The 19,179-nt window shown below is 43.5% G+C and overlaps 1 protein-coding gene across 3 annotated transcripts; it reads right to left on the bottom strand.

Moving 5' to 3' along the window:
- Positions 1-552: 552 nt before the first annotated feature.
- dspa (desmoplakin a) lies at positions 553-18,611 on the bottom strand. 3 transcript variants are annotated; one of them, XM_078287749.1, is made up of 25 exons: positions 18,242-18,611; positions 17,825-17,828; positions 16,712-16,796; positions 16,192-16,310; positions 15,639-15,780; positions 13,560-13,685; positions 13,287-13,346; positions 12,981-13,148; positions 12,719-12,823; positions 12,526-12,621; positions 12,167-12,292; positions 11,668-11,820; positions 11,347-11,501; positions 10,850-10,976; positions 10,456-10,642; positions 10,083-10,300; positions 9,367-9,548; positions 8,996-9,134; positions 8,619-8,812; positions 8,311-8,473; positions 7,652-7,735; positions 7,396-7,503; positions 7,194-7,292; positions 4,995-6,809; positions 553-4,376 (listed from the first exon to the last, which is right to left on the bottom strand). In XM_078287749.1, exons 1-25 carry the CDS (start codon positions 18,486-18,488, stop codon positions 1,155-1,157), a joined length of 8,124 nt encoding a protein of 2,707 aa, XP_078143875.1. In that variant the 5' UTR covers positions 18,489-18,611; the 3' UTR covers positions 553-1,154. The 3 variants fall into 3 exon arrangements, with proteins under 3 accessions (XP_078143875.1, XP_071773138.2, XP_071773140.2); XM_071917037.2 differs by lacking the exon at positions 17,825-17,828 and having other exon boundaries at positions 18,199-18,246; XM_071917039.2 differs by lacking the exon at positions 17,825-17,828 and having other exon boundaries at positions 6,312-6,809; positions 18,199-18,246.
- Positions 18,612-19,179: the final 568 nt, after the last annotated feature.

The raw sequence follows: 19,179 nt of genomic DNA, 5'->3' as shown, positions 1-19,179 counted from the left end.
ATACATTATTTGCTATATTAGCATACCCTCATCTCAGGCTGAAAGTCTTGCCAACGGTGTCTGACCACGACGTGAGACTATCTTCGTGACTATATACGCATTTGTAGTTGATACTCAAGTTTGTTTAGATACATCATAGAACTAGTTGCAAATGATACTGCAATCTCTTCAGATATATGTAGCCTATGTAAATATAACAGGTCGGTTATATGTTGGTGGTGAAATAGAAATATCATAATTACCTTTCAGTCTTCGTTATGCTAATATTACTGCCAAACAGCACCATTTTCAATGGTAAAATCTTTGGAAAAAAACAAATGTTTCTCTTCCTCTGGTAAAATATGCTAGATAGTGGGCAGCCTCTTCCTCTACTCCAGACAGGCCATTGAATGATATTATCATGGCAATTAGCGCCATCTATAGGTAACAATGGACATTTCTTTTTGATACAAAAACTGGGTGTTATGTGCAGTTTTCCCTCCTGTGCACTGTGAGTGAGCTGTTAGTCTTTAATGCCCAGTAGATTTCCAGCGGAAAAAAAGCCCCACCTGATGTCATTAATAAAACTTTATTTATTTTCCATCACTTGTGAAGAACATTTTCTTGGTGGCAAGGCATTTTCATAATGGATCATTGCTTTGTTATGTCAGTATTTTAAGCCAGTCTTCAGCATTTGCAATTAACAAAAAAAGATGTCCTTCTAAGAATTACTACAAAACATCAGCCAAATTGCAATCAACTGAGAAATACAAAACGGTATAATGGGTTCTGAGGGCATGTTTGAAGATAAGGTCAACAAGCACCCTTAAAATAAAATGATACATTCTAAAAAAAAAACAATCTTACAATGATCTACGAAAATGAATTAAATTCAGCATTTATGCATTACAACAGCAGGAATTATATTCTGCATAAAAAGTTGAATATTGAAACACCAAATCACCAAAATTGAAAACAAGCAAAGCAGTTAAATGAATTCAGAATTAATAAGAAAACTTAATAAATTCAAAATTGCTACCTGACCTTTATTCCCAACAGCAGGTAGCTAGAAAGCCTATGAGATAAGCAAATCTTTGAAAAATATACTCATATTGCATAGGAACTACTAGTAACAACCAGCTAGCCTAGTTCCATTCTTTCTCTATGCTTTGTATTCAGTGAGTGTCGGCACTGTAGGTGTTACTGCTGGAAGAGAAGCTATAGCTGTAAGTAGAAGAGTAATCCACGCTGCCTCTACGGGATCCACTCCTGGAGCTGGCCCGAGAGCCAGCCCTGGACCCAGAGCGAGAGCCTGGGTTAGAGACATTGTAAGGGCTGCTGATTCCCTTGGTGGACATAGAGGAAGCCTGCAGCATCTTCATACCATTACTTTCCTCCACCATGCAGCTATCCATGGCTTCCTTGTATGAGATCTTCAGTTTAGTCTTGGGACAGGTCAGGTTCTTCTGGTGGTTCCGAACATCCTGAAGCTTCTGGGCCCCTCGGCCATCTAGCCAACCCTTGCGGATGGCCTCTTCGATGGTGGTGCGATGCCCGGTGCCAGGCTCTAGCAGACCCCCTGTCAGGTACTGAAACTCCAAAAATCTCTGGCCAGCCTCATAAGGCAGCCATTTCTCCTTCATTGCCTCTGCTGCTGACATCTTTCTCTTAGTCTTCACATCCTCAAAACCCATATAGGCTTTCTGGGCAGGTTTCAGCTTAGAGGCCATGTCCTCGTCAATGATGCTCTGATGGACGGCATCCTGCAGAGACAGTCTCTCGCCACTGGCAGGGTTGATAATGCCCCCTGTGCATGCCTGGGCCTCCAGCATCCTCTGTGCTGTAATAGTATCAACTATGCCTCTTCGGAGCCCCTCTGGAATAGTTATCTTCTCCAATGTCTCTGTGTCAAAGATGGCTGCCACAGGGCTCTGGTCATCAAACATCTCAGGTGGAGAGAGGGTGATAGAAATGCTGTTGAAGCGTTTACGAACGGTAGGAGAGGATGGGGCTGCCTGGGTGGGGCTGCTACAGGTGACCATATCATCAACATTGCTGGCTGTAATGGTCATCTCAGTGCTGCTGGCTCTGCTGGTAATGAGGTCAGCAAACTGGGTCAGGGTTAGTGTTCCAGCACGGTACTGGTCCAAAGATTTTTGGTCAATCATACCACGGTCCAGGGAGTCCTGGATGTCATACTGAGTTCCTGTTTTCCTATCCACCACCACCAAGCGTGTAGAGCCATCTGACCCCTTGACGGTTATTTCCTCCCACTCGCACTCCTGCTCTGACAAGTCCAGGAAGGTGTCATAGTCAATTAGCTCTCGGTGATAGGCCTCCCTCACCGACATCTCCAGCCCAGTGTCTGGGTCAACAATCACCACCCGCCTCTTGCGAAGGACATTGGTCCGGCTCTCCTGAGACTTCTGGGGCTTTGTCTTGTCTTTCAGTGGCAGGAGCACTAGGCCTGTTCTGGGATCTTTGATGCACCTATCCTTCAGTTGAAGATATGTCAGGTTCTCCTTGGTGTTTGGGTCAAAGAAGCCTTTAGTGTCATCTCCTTCATAAGTTAGGATCTCATTCATCTCCTCATCAAAATAGCCCCTATTATAGGCAACATCCACATCAATACGGTGGCTCTCTTTGGGGTCAATTATCCCACCACTGGCAATTTGGGCCTCCAACAAACGGATCCCATGGCCTTTCTCAATTAAATCTTTCTCAATGGCCTGGAAAAGGGAGATGGTCTTTCCAGTGGATGGGTCTCTGTATCCAGTAACTGCTTTCTCTGCAGACAGCAGCTTATTCTTAAACTCTTTACCTACCAGGCCTCTCTTTGCAGCCTCCTCCACTGTCAGGAAGACATTGTTGACTGGGTCAATCATGAAGCCAGAGGCAGCTTGGGCCTCAAGGAGCTCCAGCGTGGTTCCTCTCATGAGCAGACCATCCTTCATTGCCTGATAGAAGGGCATGGTTCGGTCATTGGCCTCATCATAGATCCCTGCAATACAGTTTGAGCCATACAGATAGGTCTTGAGCTTGTCTTCAATATCTTTGCTAGTGAGCTTGCCCTGGTTGAGCTTCTGCAAGTCAGTTTCATCCAGCAGTTTGGCATCGACTAGCTCTGTAATGGAGACTTCACCACGGAGGCCCTTTACTGTCATGGGCTTTTCTGGGCCAGGGAGCAGGAGCAGGCCAGATACAGGTTCCATTGTACATTTCAACTTAAGGTCACTATAGCTTATCTTCTCCCCTGTCACTGGATCCAGGTAACAGGTGGGTTTCTTGTTCAAAGCCCTGTAGAGCTCCTCATCTATAAGGTTGCGGTCCAAGGCCAGATCTTTGGGCAGGAACACACTCAGAACAGGGTCCAAGATTCCTCCAACAGACTCCTGGGCCTGGAGCAAGCGGATGGTTGTCTCCTTGTCTATGCGACCCTGTTTCAGAGCCTGACCCACAGACAACACTTTGCCAGTGTATGGATCTTTAAAGCCTGTGCTAGCTGCTTCAGCCATCACCAAGGTGTCTCTGTCTTCTGTGTCTACAATTCCCCTGGAACAGGCAGTATCCACAGGCATCTTCTCATTGAATGCGGGGTCCACAATATAGCCTGTTGCAGCTTGGGCTTCCAGCAGCATGAGGGCGCTTTCTGGGCTGAGGAGGTCCTTGTTTTTGGCTTCAGTGAATGGCATTTTGGCCAGGGAACCTCTTGTCATGCCAGCAATGATGCCAGTACCCTTTAGACTAAGCTGGATGTCTACAGTAACCTCCTCCACTGTCTTCTTTCCCTTTAGGAGCTGGTCTAGGGTGTTTTTACTGATTATACCACAGTCACACAGCTGGTGGGCTGTTACTTTACGGCGCACCCCATCAAATAACAGCTTGGAAGGATCTACCGTTGGGATCTTCTCCTCTGTCTGGCTCTGCCTGCTCATTGTGTCAGGTCTCTGCTGCAACCTCTTTATCTCTCTCTCTAGGGCATCTCTCTTGAGAGCCAGGTCTGACACCTCCGTCTCAGAGCTCAGCAGTCGGCTCTTGTACCTCTCCTCAACACTCCTCAACTCCCTCATGAGCCTCTCCACCTCACTCTTCAGGGAGCTCCTTTCTCGATCACCCTTGTCCCTGTCTGAGTCACATTGCCTCATCTGGCTCTCTTTCAGCTCATATTGGCTCTTCATGTAGGTGAAATCCTTGCGGATGGCATTGTTCTCATCCTGCAGGCGCTGTTTGTTGCGTAGCTCAGACTCTAGTGAGAGCTTGAGGCGGGTGAGCTCCTCTTCTAGGCGTTGCTGGCGGTTCTTGTCCTGCTCCAACAGTTTGAGCTTGGTCAGTATGCTGTCCTTCTCCAGCAGCAGCTCACTGTATTGGCTTTGGGACTCGTGCACCATCATGGATGTCTGGGGAGACATAAGAAAACACATTCTTACATCTAAACAAAAATACCAACATTCGATGTAAAAAGCAAAAAGCCACACAAATTGTAACAAATTAATCTGATGAATGCAGATGTGTTTCTGCTTAGCAGCGTGTTTTAAGAGCTTACTAATTCATGAAATTGTCAACAATATTTACATAATTTAATTTGCAATGTCACAAACCACTGCTTCTCTTCCTTAAATAATGTTGTGATGACTAGCAAAGTCTTCCAGGAATATCCCTCAGTTGTTAATATTGTTATATTGTTGGAATCCATTGATATGTAAAGACACATATCATCCATATGTACATATGTATGTGATATATGTACATCATGTTGATTCAAATCAGTTAGTATATAAGTTTAATTTAGTTACAATATGTGTGCGGTGAATGAAATGCATACTGTTATTAAAAGAGTGCAAGCAATTTAATCATCTCATGCAAAACCCTTAAAATAAAGGTCACTTAATGAACATTGTCATCTAAAATCATAAGATAATTCCATGATTTCACTCTATTCCATTCATGCAAAGGCAGCAAAAATGTGGAATTAGTTGCATTATGCGGAGCTGATCCCTCAGAGCAATCAAAAATACCTCAATGGATTGCTTTTGGATTTTGTCTATTTCCGACTTAAGCTTTTCTCTCTCCTTGGTCAGGTCACTGATGAGAGCCTGGAGTTCCAATGTCCTCTTGCCACTGCTCTGGAGTTGGACATGCAAGGCTGAGATCTGAGATGCACTCTCTCCATCCACACTGTCCCTGCTCAGCTTCAGCTCATCTCTCTCCTGCCTAATTGCCCTCAGCTCCTCTTCCAGCCTCAATCTCTCCTTTGTCAGGTTCTGTGTCAGACTCTTCAGCTTCTCAATCTCTACAGTGTTTTCATTAAGTAGGCGGCTCTTCTCCTCAATGGTCTTATACAGGCTCTCGTTACGGAGGTTAACCTCACGGACCCGGGCCTGTTCCTGCATGAGCTGTTGTTTCAGTGTCTTCAGCTCGGTTGTCACCTGGGACAATTGCTCCATGGTGACCTTATGGTCCCTCAGGCTCTTGTCCAGGGCCTCTTGGAGGGCCCTGAGGTCCTGCTCATACTTCCTCCCAGAGGTGGAAACCTCTGCCTGCATAGCCTTCAGGGTGTTAATGGTGCTCGTGTGCTCTCTGCAGGTATGTGTCATCCTCTCTAGCTCAGATTCCATTCTCTTCCTGCGTGTGAACTCCTCCTGGGTTGCCTTCTTCTGCTTCTCCAACTCGGCTTCCATCCCATCCAGAGAGCACTGCAGTTCCCGGATACGGCTCTGTAGCCTGGCAGCACTCTGCTCAGCCTTGGTCTTCTCACTACTCTGTTTCTCCAGCTCCACTCGGGTGATGCGGATCTCTTGCTCAGACACTTTAAGTTTGTTGATTGCCTCCAGATAGGAGGTGTTTTTTGTATGCAGCTCTGCCTGAGTCTGTTTCAGATGACTGATTTCCACTTCCAGAGCTCTCCTCCTCTTCCCCTCCTCCTCCAGGTTGTGTGTAAGCAGGCTGATTTGCCTGGTCTTCTCCTGGTTGTTCTTGGTGGCCTCCTTCAGCCTGAGGTCATCCTCTCCTCTCTGCTGCACTAGGGTTCTCAGCTGCACCTCTAGCTCACTGCGCCTCCTGGTCTCTTCTGTCACTGAGGCCCTCTGCTGGTGGGCCTCTTCCTCTGCCCTGCTCCTCTGCTCATCTGTGTGGGCTACAGACAGCCTCAATCTCCTCAGCTCCTCCTCTAGATCTCTCTTCTCAGCAGTGAGTCTGTCACAATGCAGTTTCAGTTCTGCTGTGTCTTCTTCTCTCTGTTGTGAAGCCTTCAGGACAGTGGTCTTGGTAACGTGGATCTCTGTCTCGTATGTCTGCTTAAGCTGATTAATCTCCTGGTTGCACTGTGTTCTTACCTTTGAGATCTCTGACTCGACTCCACGCCGACGTGTCGCCTCCTCCTCTAGCAGTATCTTCAGCCTTTCCAGTTCATGTTGCTTGTCCTTCACAGCCTTCTCCAAATCAATCTTTGTCCAGTTGAGCTCTTCAAGTTCTTTATGCCTGCGCCGAACGGCCGCCTCATACTCTTCTTGCTGGCTGGTGTAGCGTTCCTCTGCCAGCCTTCTCTTCCTCTTTTCTTCATCCAGCTGGTATGTAATGCGGGCCAGCTTGTCATTAAGGTCTTTCAGTTGGCTGCTTGTGCTGTCCAGGCTGTCCCTAGCAGCGGTAGCCTGAATTGCCGTGGTTCTTTTCACTTCCTCCATAGAAATGAGCTGCTCTTTTGATTCAGTGAGCTCTAGCTTGTAGCGGGCTAGAGCATCCTCCAAAGATTGGTTCTTCTGGTTACGATCCTGGTAGTCTTCCTTCAGACGCCTCAGTTCCTCCTCCAGCATCTCAATCTTGGTGTTCCTGATCTGAAGAAAACAATGAAACGCACAAAATTAAGAAGGTATTTTATGTCACCTACTTTCATATTTCCATACAAACATACAGGTTAATTCATCTTATGTGTCTCTTCCTTAATGATAACATATTATGTATGTTATCATTATTTTACCTAGTGAATATTCATAGTATTCTGTTACATCACCACACGGCCATCGTGGTAGGAAAATAACAGGTGATTATAATAAATTGACAGGTGATTACAATCAAATGACAGCCACAGCCAATGAGCTGTGTGTATTGTAAAGTGCCATATTGGTAGGAAATGCATGTGACATTATGGGAATACTATGAATAACAGGCATACATAGACATGCATGTCTTACACTGCATGATACAAACCCAATAGTTACCTTCAGCTCTTCCATGCTCTTTAGCATCTCCCCTAGGAACTTGTAGTAGTCACTGGAGCGGGTAAGCAGCTCAATGTAGCGGGACTGGAGGTCAGCCGCCTAATGAGGTTACAATTAGTAAATGAATATTGAAGCCAAAAGCTCAGATGTTAATTACATAACAATGAGATGTTTAAATGACAACATTTGCCAGAGCCCTTACCTCCTCTCTGACCACAGTAGCAGGGGACTGCAGCATAGTTCTCTTGATAGGGATATTAAGCAGAGTCTCCAGACCTGCACTGTAGGAGGCCAGCTGCAGCTCATAGTCCTGAAAACACACAATACAATATGTGCTTAATGTTTTTGGATTGTAGCCTACTTTATTGTGTCTACGTGCCTGCTAATGTGTATGGAAATATTTTATCCTGACAGTTATAAGAAAACTGATCACATTAAGTTACTAGTATTACACCAACCTTTATGGAGGCAGCACAGGTGTCTGCATCCTTCTGCACATCCTCTACTTTCTCCTTCTTTCCTTTGATTTCAGTGTGAAGTGCCTGTCCAGTAAGCAGAAGGCCATTAAATTCACTGATCCAATCTGATATCAGGTTATCCAGTAGTGCTTCTTCTCAGACAGCCATTAACTTCTTAGAATGGAATTCGAATTACATTATAAGCTGTTACTCTATGAGAAGAATTTTATTTTTCAAAACTTTCCTAAGTGTTTTAATTTTTAGGTTAGTTTTGAGTCACTGGCTCTCAAGATAAAGGAAAATCCAATTTTTCTTTTTTCATATTTCTTTAAGAATTTTTTCTTTCACCCATCTAACACAATTTCTTGATGTCTTAGGATTGTTTTGTCCTTGATCTTGAGGGCTCATAGACCTAATGTATCAACTGTGAAAAATATGGAAAACTTTAAGAAAAAGGTCTACTTTTGCAGAAAAGCATCCTAAAAGTCAGTTTTAGTGTATTCTATTGTTATATGCACACACCTGGACCTGATATGCTCTCATGGCTGAGAGCATACCAACTAAAGTGTAGATGGTGGGCATTTTCAATTGAAAATCAAATCAGTTCAGTTCAAGCATATTTGTTTCCATGATGTTGTTGACTTAAAAGAAAAACATGCCTTCTGTTGGTTGAGGTGATCCATGAGGGTCTGGATGTCACTGAGCTTGGTCGTCTGTAGGCTATCCTGGCGCTTCCTGGCATTGTCTATCCACCCTTCCAGGGAAGTGCTGGTCTGCTGATAATGTTTCAGCTGTTTCTCCTGCTTCTCCAGGTCCCACACTCTGAGGAGGAAAGAGTGGGAGGAAGAGGAAAGGGATGGAGAGATATTTTTAGTATTGCTACTGGCAATAAGGAATATAGTATATAGAGAGATACGTAGGTATCAAGATGAAAATATCAATGATATAGATAGAGATATGACCATACCTGTTATCAATCTGGGTTTGGATGCGGCGCCAACGGTCAGACATCTGACCCACCAGGTCTGAGTACTTGGACAAGTCCACATCACACTTGTGGAAGGGCTGGGAGATCTGACCATTCCAGTGCACTGCTTTGGCCAGGTCGGACTCCATAGACATCAGCAGGTCTCTCTTTTGCTCCAGATCACTCTTCATTTGCTGTAAAGCCAATAGAGAAAATGAATAAACCTACACGCTTTCAATGACAAACATATAACACCTGATTTATAGGTACTTATACTTTGCTAATTTACTACTAGTTATGTACACAGTTTCTGACGAATCTGACAATTACCTAGCCAGAGAATGCTGTATAAACTAAATATGGAAAGTGTGTCAGACCTTCAGTGTGCTCCGATAGTTTTCCACCTCACGGAGGTCCAGAGAGGTGGTGTCCTTCTCTGTCAGCCGGGCCTCGTGGACCTTGACAACATCCTCAGCATGGAGGAGGCTCTGGAGCAAGGCTTTTAGGGCGGACAGTCTGTTATCAAGACACACAATAATTACATTAAATACACATCTTCTTGTGGATGCCAGTCACTACTGTGAATGAGATGAAAAGTGATCTTATAACATAAAATCAGTATAGCTGGACATTGTCACAGGTTCAGGTCACAGGGTAAAATATCATAATGCCAGGTTATCTTGTACAGAATTTACTCAAACACTGTGGAGTAAGTAAAGATGTGATGAGACTATACTAAATATTGTACCTCTGAAGGTAAGCTGAGGACAGGCCCTGCAGGCCTCCTATTTTTTGGTTGATGAGGTCCAGTTCAGAGCGGAGGAACTTGGCTTGCTGGGAGTCTGCAGGGATCCCTTCCAGCTGCTTTATAATCCTCTCTCTCAGGCGCAGGTACTCATCATACATAGAGTCCAAATCTTGGTGCACGATCTGGACATCAATATCAGGAAAAATTATTAAGGTCAATTTAGCAGAATCAAATGTTTCCCTTCGTATATGAAACAGTAAATAGAAAAAGGCCTTTAAAGTTTTCGTTTTTTTTGTTTTTTGCAGTTACTAATCGAATAAAGCTGGGACAAGAATCATTACTTTGAGTTCTGTCAGATGATTAAATGAACACTGATGCTTTGTTAAAGAATAATTCCAGCCATAGTGAATGTTATACCCATTTTCCAAAGTGCCCTCTCTCCTTTATTAATTTACTGTCTTTTTTTTGTAACCTGTAGGCAGAGGGATTTCATAGATTTCCCCCTTACTACATTTTACCTATATTTTCAAAATTTCGAAACGGGTCTCGAAGCAGATAAGACACAAGATTTTTATTAGGAATGGAAATAAGTCACATGATAACTTTTTCTCTGACAATAGCATGCAAAAATCCACAGGAATTTTTAGAAGGGAGAGAGGGCACGCTGGAAATTCATTCACTGTGGCCAGAATTATCCTTTAAGAGCAGTTATATACCTGCAAATTCTGGATGTGCTGTGAGCACTCGTGTAAGCTGTTGTCCCCCAGGGGAATGTGGAGATGATTAGTGAGACCGGACTCAGCCAGCTCCAGCCTGCGTCGGAGTGCCTGCAGGTCACTGAGCAGGGTAAGGCTGAGGACAGAGCTGGGTGGGGCAGTCTTGATGGGCTCCTGTTTTGGGGGCTCAGTCTTCACCTCAACCACTTTAGTGGGAGCTATTGATGAAATGAAGGAGAATTTGAAGGTAAAATCAGAAAATATTTTTTTTTGCTTGTTAACTGGACTCAAAAACAATTCATTGTGTCTACTTCAATCTAATTAAATTTAGCACTGACAATCCATGGATAAGGTACAGTCTTGTTACACTCACTGTAAGTAGGCAGCTGGATAACCAGTGTATCATAGTGGTTCTGGGCTCCAGCAAACTGGCCCTGGAAGTTTTTCTTCTCCTCCTCCCCAAACATATCAGAGCCTTGGCTGGTGCGCAGGAACTCCTGGTAGTGAGTCTCCAGTCTTTTAATGATGCTGCGGTACTCCTCAGGACGCATCTTGGACAGCTACAGCGAGAGGGGTCAGGTTATGGAACATGAGGTGAGTGGAAAAAGGGAGAGACCTAGTTCTTCCAGAACAATTTAATAAAGATAAAATGGAAATTGAGATCTAATTCAATTTTGCATCTGGTATGAAAACATAGGCTATGTATGAGAATTTTTAAAAGCAAAAGTAAGAATGTATGACAAACTGCTGTCTTTGTGATATCTTACCATATTGAGAGTGAGTGAGTTGATGTGACTGATGTCTTTGACACAATACTGCCAGGAGATGAGACTCTTGATGTTGATGTAAAGCTGGTTCCAGATGCCCATGATGGCTTCGTAATACTGCTCATTCCTGGGAAACACCATGAGTCATCAGTAACTCTGAAAGCTACTATGCATGCTACAGTATGTCTCACTTTGTGCTGCCTTGGTATAGGGGAAACCACAATCCAAAAGGACACGATGACTAAGTGTCTAGACAGCAGAATTGAGTACTTCAGCGTGTATGTATGTGTGTGAGTGTCTATGTATCTACTTCATTTTGAATGTTACATGTCAATATACAATATATACATTTAACATTCAAATTTTGAAAGAATAAAAATAAATCCCCTGGCCTTACTGACAAATAACTGCAAAGGATTTCCACAGTGACCTAGATTCTTGTATGTTTTATCAAACAAAAGAAGGAGTCCTTTCTACATTGGCTGAGTGCATCTTACTTGTTGGCGAGTCCAATGCTGAGTGGGTTTGGTGGGGGGATGAGCAGACACACAGAGGGAATCAGCATGTCCAGACCTCCAGGTCCCGTCACAAGCCACTTGCTCCGCTGGGAGTTGTCCTTCAGGATGCCCTCATTCCCTTTGAAAATCCCTTTCTGAAACACAAACAAAACACACACAGAGGAAACACTGAATTATATTTCTGAGCTTTCACTTCAAACCCTGTGCTGTGTTAGTATATGTTTGTGTATGTACATCTGAGTCTCTTTCCAGTGAGTGTGTGTGTGTGTGTGTGTGTTTTTGTGTGTGCGTGCATCTTACCTGGTCTTGTTTAAAGTCACACAAGGCCTGGACTATGACCGGGCTGCTGCTCTTCTCCTCAGGGTTGCGAGGCTTCAGCCTGACAATGCCCTTGGACTTGTTGACCAGACTTTGGACCTGCCTCTTATTCTCCATGATTCTCTCCTTTTCTTTCTGTAAACACACAAAGATCAGATGTGGGTTGTAAACCATGCGGCTTTCAGAAGTCATTGATTTTTCTGTGTGAGGTTAAACTTCCCCTTGTTCATTCAAAGTGCACAGCTCTACAACATATCCATGGGATGTATATGGAAAAATGCAGACATGCAGTAGTGTTCCCATTTGTTAATTACATGCCATACTTTATGAGTCTCACTAACTGACCTAACCAGTTTACCAGCAAATGATTTACAAGAGCAGTGTCATTCAACAGAACAAAATGTTTTTTATGTGTGTTTTATCTTAATTCCATAGCTGCAGGATAGTATCATGCACAGGACTTGATAGCGCATAATGATACCTCCAGGTTTTTGAGGAGTTCAGTGAGGTTATCCAGTGGGGTCTTCTTGTCGCAGGTGAACTTGCTACGGATGTACTCGTGTTGCTTCTGCAGCTTCCCATAGGTTTCATTGGCCTCCTTGAAAAACTGGAGATGAGAACAAAAAGATGTGATCAATATTCACATTCATATTAACATACTTGATTGTAGAAGTCCAATAAACTCTACAGCTCAATCAATAAAGTGCATCTTATCTTATCTTATGTTAGCTGCATCTATGTGTGTGCGTGAGAGAGAGAGAGAGAGAGAGAGAGAGAGAGAGAGAGAGAGAGAGAGAGAGAGAGAGAGAGAGAGAGAGAGAGAGAGATAAGTATATTTACCTGGCTGTAGGCAGCATTCTCCTTCAAATGGACATGGATACACTTGGTGATCTGGAGCAGCCAGCTCCACTGGGTCTGTAAGGTGTCCATGTAGGCCTAAGGAAGCAAGCACAGCCATCAGTACAAAACACATCCTCACCATATTAGCCCACCATTACCATTTAAATATTGCACAAATCAGAAAAATCCTCACCTCAATCTTGTCTGAGGCAGGATGGTTGTTGTTCAGGAGGCCATCTACTTTCACCTTCAGCTTGTTCAGCTCCTTCTCCTTCTCCTCCAGGTCCCTCATCAGCCTCTACAAGGAGAACAGAACATTTGTAACTAAGGTTTTCATTCATCACAATAAAAACAAAACACATCTTATCAAATCTTCAACTGTAGTCACACCCATCAACTGAGACAGAAACATCCCACCAGGGTAAAAAAGGAAGAGTTCAGCCTGAGATCCTTACTGAGTAGCTCTCCTGCTTCTTGGGGACATAGTCGTCGATGTTCTTGTCTCCCCAGTCGAAGACGAGCTCCTCCTCCTCCTTCTCGTTCACCCACATAATGCCGCGGGAGATCTCCTCGATGATGCTCTGAAGCTCACGCAGCTGACTCACACGACTGTGGGACATTTTCTGAGGGACAAACAAGGTAAATGAATGAAGATGATAATGAATTAACAATAATAATAATGAATAACGTTGCCGATTTTGACAAACGGACAAAATAGTTGTGTTTTGTCTGAATGTTGTGTTTGTTTTGTAGAGTTCTACCTGCAGGCTGTCCCATTCTTGTTCCAGAGCATGGAGGTTGGACTTGTCACCCCTCATGTTCTAAAGAAAAGATGTTTTTTGTGCTCAGTTTGCATTGAATAAATATTGCTGAGGAAGGATGGAAAAATATTGGACTTTTGTAGCTATTATTCACATTAGGCTGCAACAATCTCAAAAGAGCAACCAAAGAGAGCTACAAAATATAGGCGAATCAGTTGGAAGGATTCTAAAATGATACTACAAAGTCAAAAAAGGTAGATAAAAGCCCCTCACCAAATCGTCCCGGGCACGGTCCACTTCCTGGCTCCTTTGGATGGAGCTGTGGTATTTGTTGTGGCTCATGATCTGCTGCTCAATGGTGTCTGAGTCCTCCCCCCATGGAGACGTCTCAATCAGGCGCTACATGACGCAGAGACACAGTTTATTATGTTATTGAAAAACAAACACTAGGTCTTTGACACATAATTATACGCCAAAATTGACCTCCTTTAAAGGGAAATATACATTGGTATGGTACGTGATTGTAACAAGGGACATATATTGCTGTTGTTGGGTGAAAACCTTGTATCGCCAAAATATCAACTTTTCAGAAACTACTAAAAACAGCCTTGGTTTTAGATTGATGACCAGGCATTTTTCTGTTTATCCAATGTGGGTTTTGAAAGGTTTTCATCAGCCCAAGGTCAGGATCACAGAACTTTCTCAACAACCACCTCCGACCATGTAATCTTTCAATTTAATATAACACATGAAAATCACCAAAATTGGAGTTACCATGTTTTCATAACGATACACATATATTTGAGGCAAATAAGAGATACTTGAAATATCAACAGTAGATGTTTTGCATGCTATTGATTTAGTGATTTTAAATCTACGTCTTTCCCCTCTTTGTCCTCTAGGTGTCAGCATATAATCATTAAGTGAGTCCGCTCTCTGTCTCTATCTCTTAAGCAGGAAACTATTCCAACTATTCCCCCCTAACCAGAGTTCACAGCCCTGAGCTTTGATAAGAGCTCTGCTAGCAGACCAAGCTCAGCCAGTCCCTGCTCTGTACTCTCCCCTTTTTCTTCCCTCCTCTCTCTCTGGCCTTTTGTTTTCTCACCACTCCCTTCCTTCACGATTACTTGGCTGAAACCGCACACAACATGGCTGTTAAGAGAGCTAGACTGTCAGCAGTAGGGCTAATGTCCAGTGGAGGAAGATCAACAACAGAGACAGATGTGTATCGGTAATATTTTAGGAAATGCGTGCAATGAGTCAGTGCATGACCAAATGAAACAAACAGGACATAGAGACGATAAGGACGAGAAGTAGGTCATCGGGTGTTATGTTTCCAGGTTTGGGAACTTGGACTTTTACAAACGGCAATACTTTATAGAGGGTGAAATGTTTCTATACATACTGTATATAATGATATAGAGAAACTGTGAATGAGGACATTTAAATGGGCGAGGCTTGGAGGCTTGGAGTGGTGAGAGAATGAAAGGGTGTGTGTGCCGGGGGAGGGGGGGGGGGGGTAGAGTGAGCGGAAGGGCGTTTCCCATAAGCATGTAAGAGATCAGCGAAACTGCCATGTCCCATAACAACTGAGTCAGTGGAGAGTGTCAGATTTCACACCTCTTCTCTTATTTTCTTTTGGTTTCCCAGCTCCTTGTTTGTCGTCACTTCTCCTTCTCTCTCTCTCTCTCTCTCTCTCTCTTAATTTTCAATTTCAATTTCAATGTGCTTTATTGGCATGAAAGTTCGCAAACAATGTTACCAAAGTATCAAGATTATTATCAATTTTACATTACGTTCCCTGCCCTGTGTATCAGTCTAAGGGTGTGTGTGTGTGTGTGTGTGTGTGTGTGTGTGTGTGTGTGTCAGTGCCTCAACAGAAGAGGATCTGGGTTGCTGCATATTCAGCTCCCGCACCCAGACCCTCCACTGCAAATTGAGTATCAGTAAATACTCTGGTCTCTTCTTGAAAGGTCTCTCTGTCCCTCTCTCTCAAATGGCTGCGGTCTCTCTTTCCTTTTGTTTCTCTCCTTCTGTAGCTCTCTCAGCCTCTTTCACCCTGCGGCTCAAGTTTTGGCAGCTTGTCCAGATGGTTTCAGTTACAGCAGGTCAGAATATGTGATAAGGCGGGTGTCATGCATCCACTTCTCCCTTCACACACACAAATGCAACACGCTAAAGCACCCATACAGGCGTGCACGCACATGCAGACACAACTACTCATACTGTTTTTGCTGTTGTAAGAACTGAAGGGGAGAGAGTCGGAGGAGTTCCAGGGTGGTGTCGTCACTGACTGCATGAACCTTTAGAGGTAATACTGTTGCAGCATGGCGCCAAGTATGAAGAGCTCACCTTCTGTTGAGCAATCCAGGCCACGGCATCATTAAAGCTCCTCCCCCCGTCCATGGAGCCCGCACTGCCTCTGTTCCGTCTTTGGGTCATCCCACCCAGAGAATGTTGGATAGCACCTTGCATATGCTGGAGCTGTTCTACGCTGTGGAGTTGGACACAGATGGGAAAATTCTTTGTGATCTTACAAGGGCACATTGCGCGCCCATCTTCAAAGGGCTCAGATGTGCAAGTACAGCTAAATGAATAACATATACACACAAAAGACAAGCGCAGGCTATCCGGGTGCTTGTACTTGAACGGTACTTGCAGCTAACTCATCAGTGTTGCTACCAGTCTGTCTGTATACAATTTGGTTCATCTGTAAACATGGGATTCAGATGTGAATCTATGACCTGAAAAACTAGCATGTTTTTCCCACGTAGTCCCACCTATCCATGTGTACCTATAGCCAGGATTGTTCAAATGCATAAACACAAAATTTGACTGTACACAAACTACCATGTGCGTATGTCTGCACTTTGCACAGGCACACAAACACTGCCTCTTCTGTTACCTTCTGAAGATGTCGTGAGGTATACGCATGTGCTGTAGGTCTGCGCCACATCTCCTCAGCTGCTCCAGGGTCTCCGCAGCCATGGTCATCAGCTTGTCTGCCTCCATGGCTGGACCCCCCTATAATACCACACACAACAGGAAATTTACACCTACACTTTATTACAAAATTACTTTACTTTAAACGTATTCTATTCTAGTACATTTTAGCTGTGGCTGATGAGTTTGTCTGCTTTTCCAGGCACTTGAGCAGGTAACCAACCATTATTTCTAAGTTCTTTTCTATTCTTAAAAAAAAGTTAGTTAAAAGTTAGTTTCCTGCCTTGATACAGCAACATCATACTGGTATGGAAACAGATGACCATACAACAATGTAGTGTGCTATGCAGTCGACAAAATGGCAACCTCCTTAACAGCCAAAACAACCAGCTGACAGTGATGTTTATTCTTCTCATTCTTGTTCTTTAAAGTCACAACAAAGACATCAGAGAGTGGACAATGTTCCTGTGTGTCACACTTACACTCTGGAGAATAAGCTGTGCTCTCTGCATGTACTCCAGACACTGGCTTTTCAGGAACAAAGCTCTCTGCTGGATACTCTGCACACTACACACGAGAAAAGACAACAAACGATCAGATTCTATAATATAGCCTTCAGCACTATGACATCCATATGATATGAAGTATAGAAAATACAAAGCCGATAGTTTATTTTAAGCATTCACTTCAGCGTATACTGGTATCTGGTGTCAGTCTGTCACAGCTTTGTTTGGTTAAAGATGTTTGAGGGCTTTTAAGTGTGAAATTCTCCAGTGAAGGATGTCATGAGACAAATCTTAACCCTTGTCAATTAAAGTGCAATGAACTGATGTTCATGAAAAATAATCTTGCCCCTAAGCCTCATTGAGCGATACTGTTGGGAAATTTATCTTACAAGTTATTAAGTTGTTATGAATGCTTGTAAATGATAACAGAATTTCACAGGAATTCATATTACAACACTAAACATTACACAGTTTCTAATGAATTGCAGAGCAAACCAAAATCTATGTGCGAAAACAATTACACCCATGGAAAGGACAAATTAGTATCTGATGTGGAATATGTGTGAAATGGCCCTTTAATTGAATCATTTAATTAAATAATTGCAACAGCATTAACTTTCCAGTATTAACCTGCCATAGGTTAACCTCGTAGTGCGTAGAGAAAGACGTCAGTTAATGTCAGAGGATGACATTGTGATGAATGATAGTAGTGGGAGGACAGTCAAGGGGTGTGTACAGTGCATGGAGAGTTTCTCAAGCATTTCCTCTATTGTGATTCAAAATATTAGGCAATACTGTGTGATGCAGAGTAATACAAATATGACTAGGAATAGGTGTAGGCCTACACATCATCAGGACAAGTTAAACCCAGACTTGTTTGTTTAGCTTAGAGGTCATGACCTGGGATGAATTTGAATGGACCTTTAACAGGCCAAGCCTTTAAAAAAAAAGAACAGTTTTACCCTATAAGAAAAATGATTTTTCGTTCATGTAAAATTGGAACATTATTAATATTTCTATAAGATTCATATAGGGACTTTTAGTGGGTCTGTGGTCTTCATTGGTGAACTTGTAGTGACCTTACCTTACCTCACTTTATGGTATTTGTATGTCATATAGGCTATCACTACAATATTTCTATAATTTTCTAAACATTCACATAGGGGACTTATACCTTTGCTGTAATATTTGTACAGTCTCCTCATTTTCTTTTCATAGAATACGATATATAGCCTAGGCCTATTTTTCACGTAAGAGTAAGGAAGACCAATGTGAACGTTTACAATGAACTGCATAAGATAGTTTTTGGTATTTTTTTTTTTTTTTTTTTTTTTTTACAACGCTACATTTTAAGGCAAATTCATGCACATTTTACATTCTTTGAGGAAAGCTTTTGGTATTACTCCGCACTGTTATTAGGCTACTCCTCACTCAATAGCAACAGGTGATTTGAAACCTCTTACCTTGTCCCTCCACCTCCGCCTCCGCCTCCACCTCCACCACCACCACCACCTCCACCCCCACCCATGCTCATGAGCATTTTCTGCCCTCCGCCGCCCCCACCCCCGCCGTGCATGGAGGTTTTGGAGAAGGTGGTGTAGGTGTATCCGTCCCCGCCTTGGTATTCCCCTTGGTAGCCGTTTCCACCGACGAACACCGAGTCGTTCCTAAAACTTGCGCTCGACAGGTCGGGTCGCGAGTTACTTCTCTGCCCCATGGTAGGCAGCCTCGAATTGGAGCCGTACATACTCATTTTGTCTAGTTTCTTAGTTTTAAAGTGTCTTTTCTTGTTGTTGCTGTTGCGCTGGTCTGCTGTCCAGAAAGAGGACAGACTCCGGGCTTCACCCTCCCCGTCGCCTGTTGCGCAGATAATGGTCTGCTGTGAATAGACGGAAGCTGGCCGTTTATGGATATCAAACCACACCTTGCTCTGTTTACGGAACGCCTCCTGCACCTTGTCTGAGGTCCTGTCCTGTCTGGGAAGAGTCCCACAGACGTCAGTTCACCAAATCTGAAGTCACCGCGTCTATTTTCTTCAGCTAAGAAATATTGCAAAAATCAGATGTGTCTTGTCTTCTACGGATCTCGAACTATTGATTCACACTGTCATTTTCTCCCGTCTAGATTATTGCAATTCCCTCTACTCGTGCCTCAGTCAAGCTGCTCTAAATCGTGAAAACTAGCCGTAGGTCCCATATTACCCCTGTTCTTTCATCCCTCCTGTAGCTGCCATCAGAGTCAGTTATGCGGTTTGAGTTAATTTAATAGATTGAGTTAAATATGAGAATAATTTACGTTTTTTAATACAGGTATATCCTTTGTTGATTAACATAAATTATTTTGGGCACATATGTCTAGGGGGACCTGTCTGGTGTTTCCATGGCGGAACATGTGTTCTTGTGTTGCAGTGTGGTCAGGTTATTGTTGTTGGTTGCGCATTACCA

The sequence above is a fragment of the Centroberyx gerrardi genome, chromosome 13 (genome assembly GCF_048128805.1).
Source record: "Centroberyx gerrardi isolate f3 chromosome 13, fCenGer3.hap1.cur.20231027, whole genome shotgun sequence".
Classification (NCBI taxonomy): domain Eukaryota; kingdom Metazoa; phylum Chordata; class Actinopteri; order Beryciformes; family Berycidae; genus Centroberyx; species Centroberyx gerrardi.
This window is presented reverse-complemented; position numbering and strand designations above follow the sequence as displayed.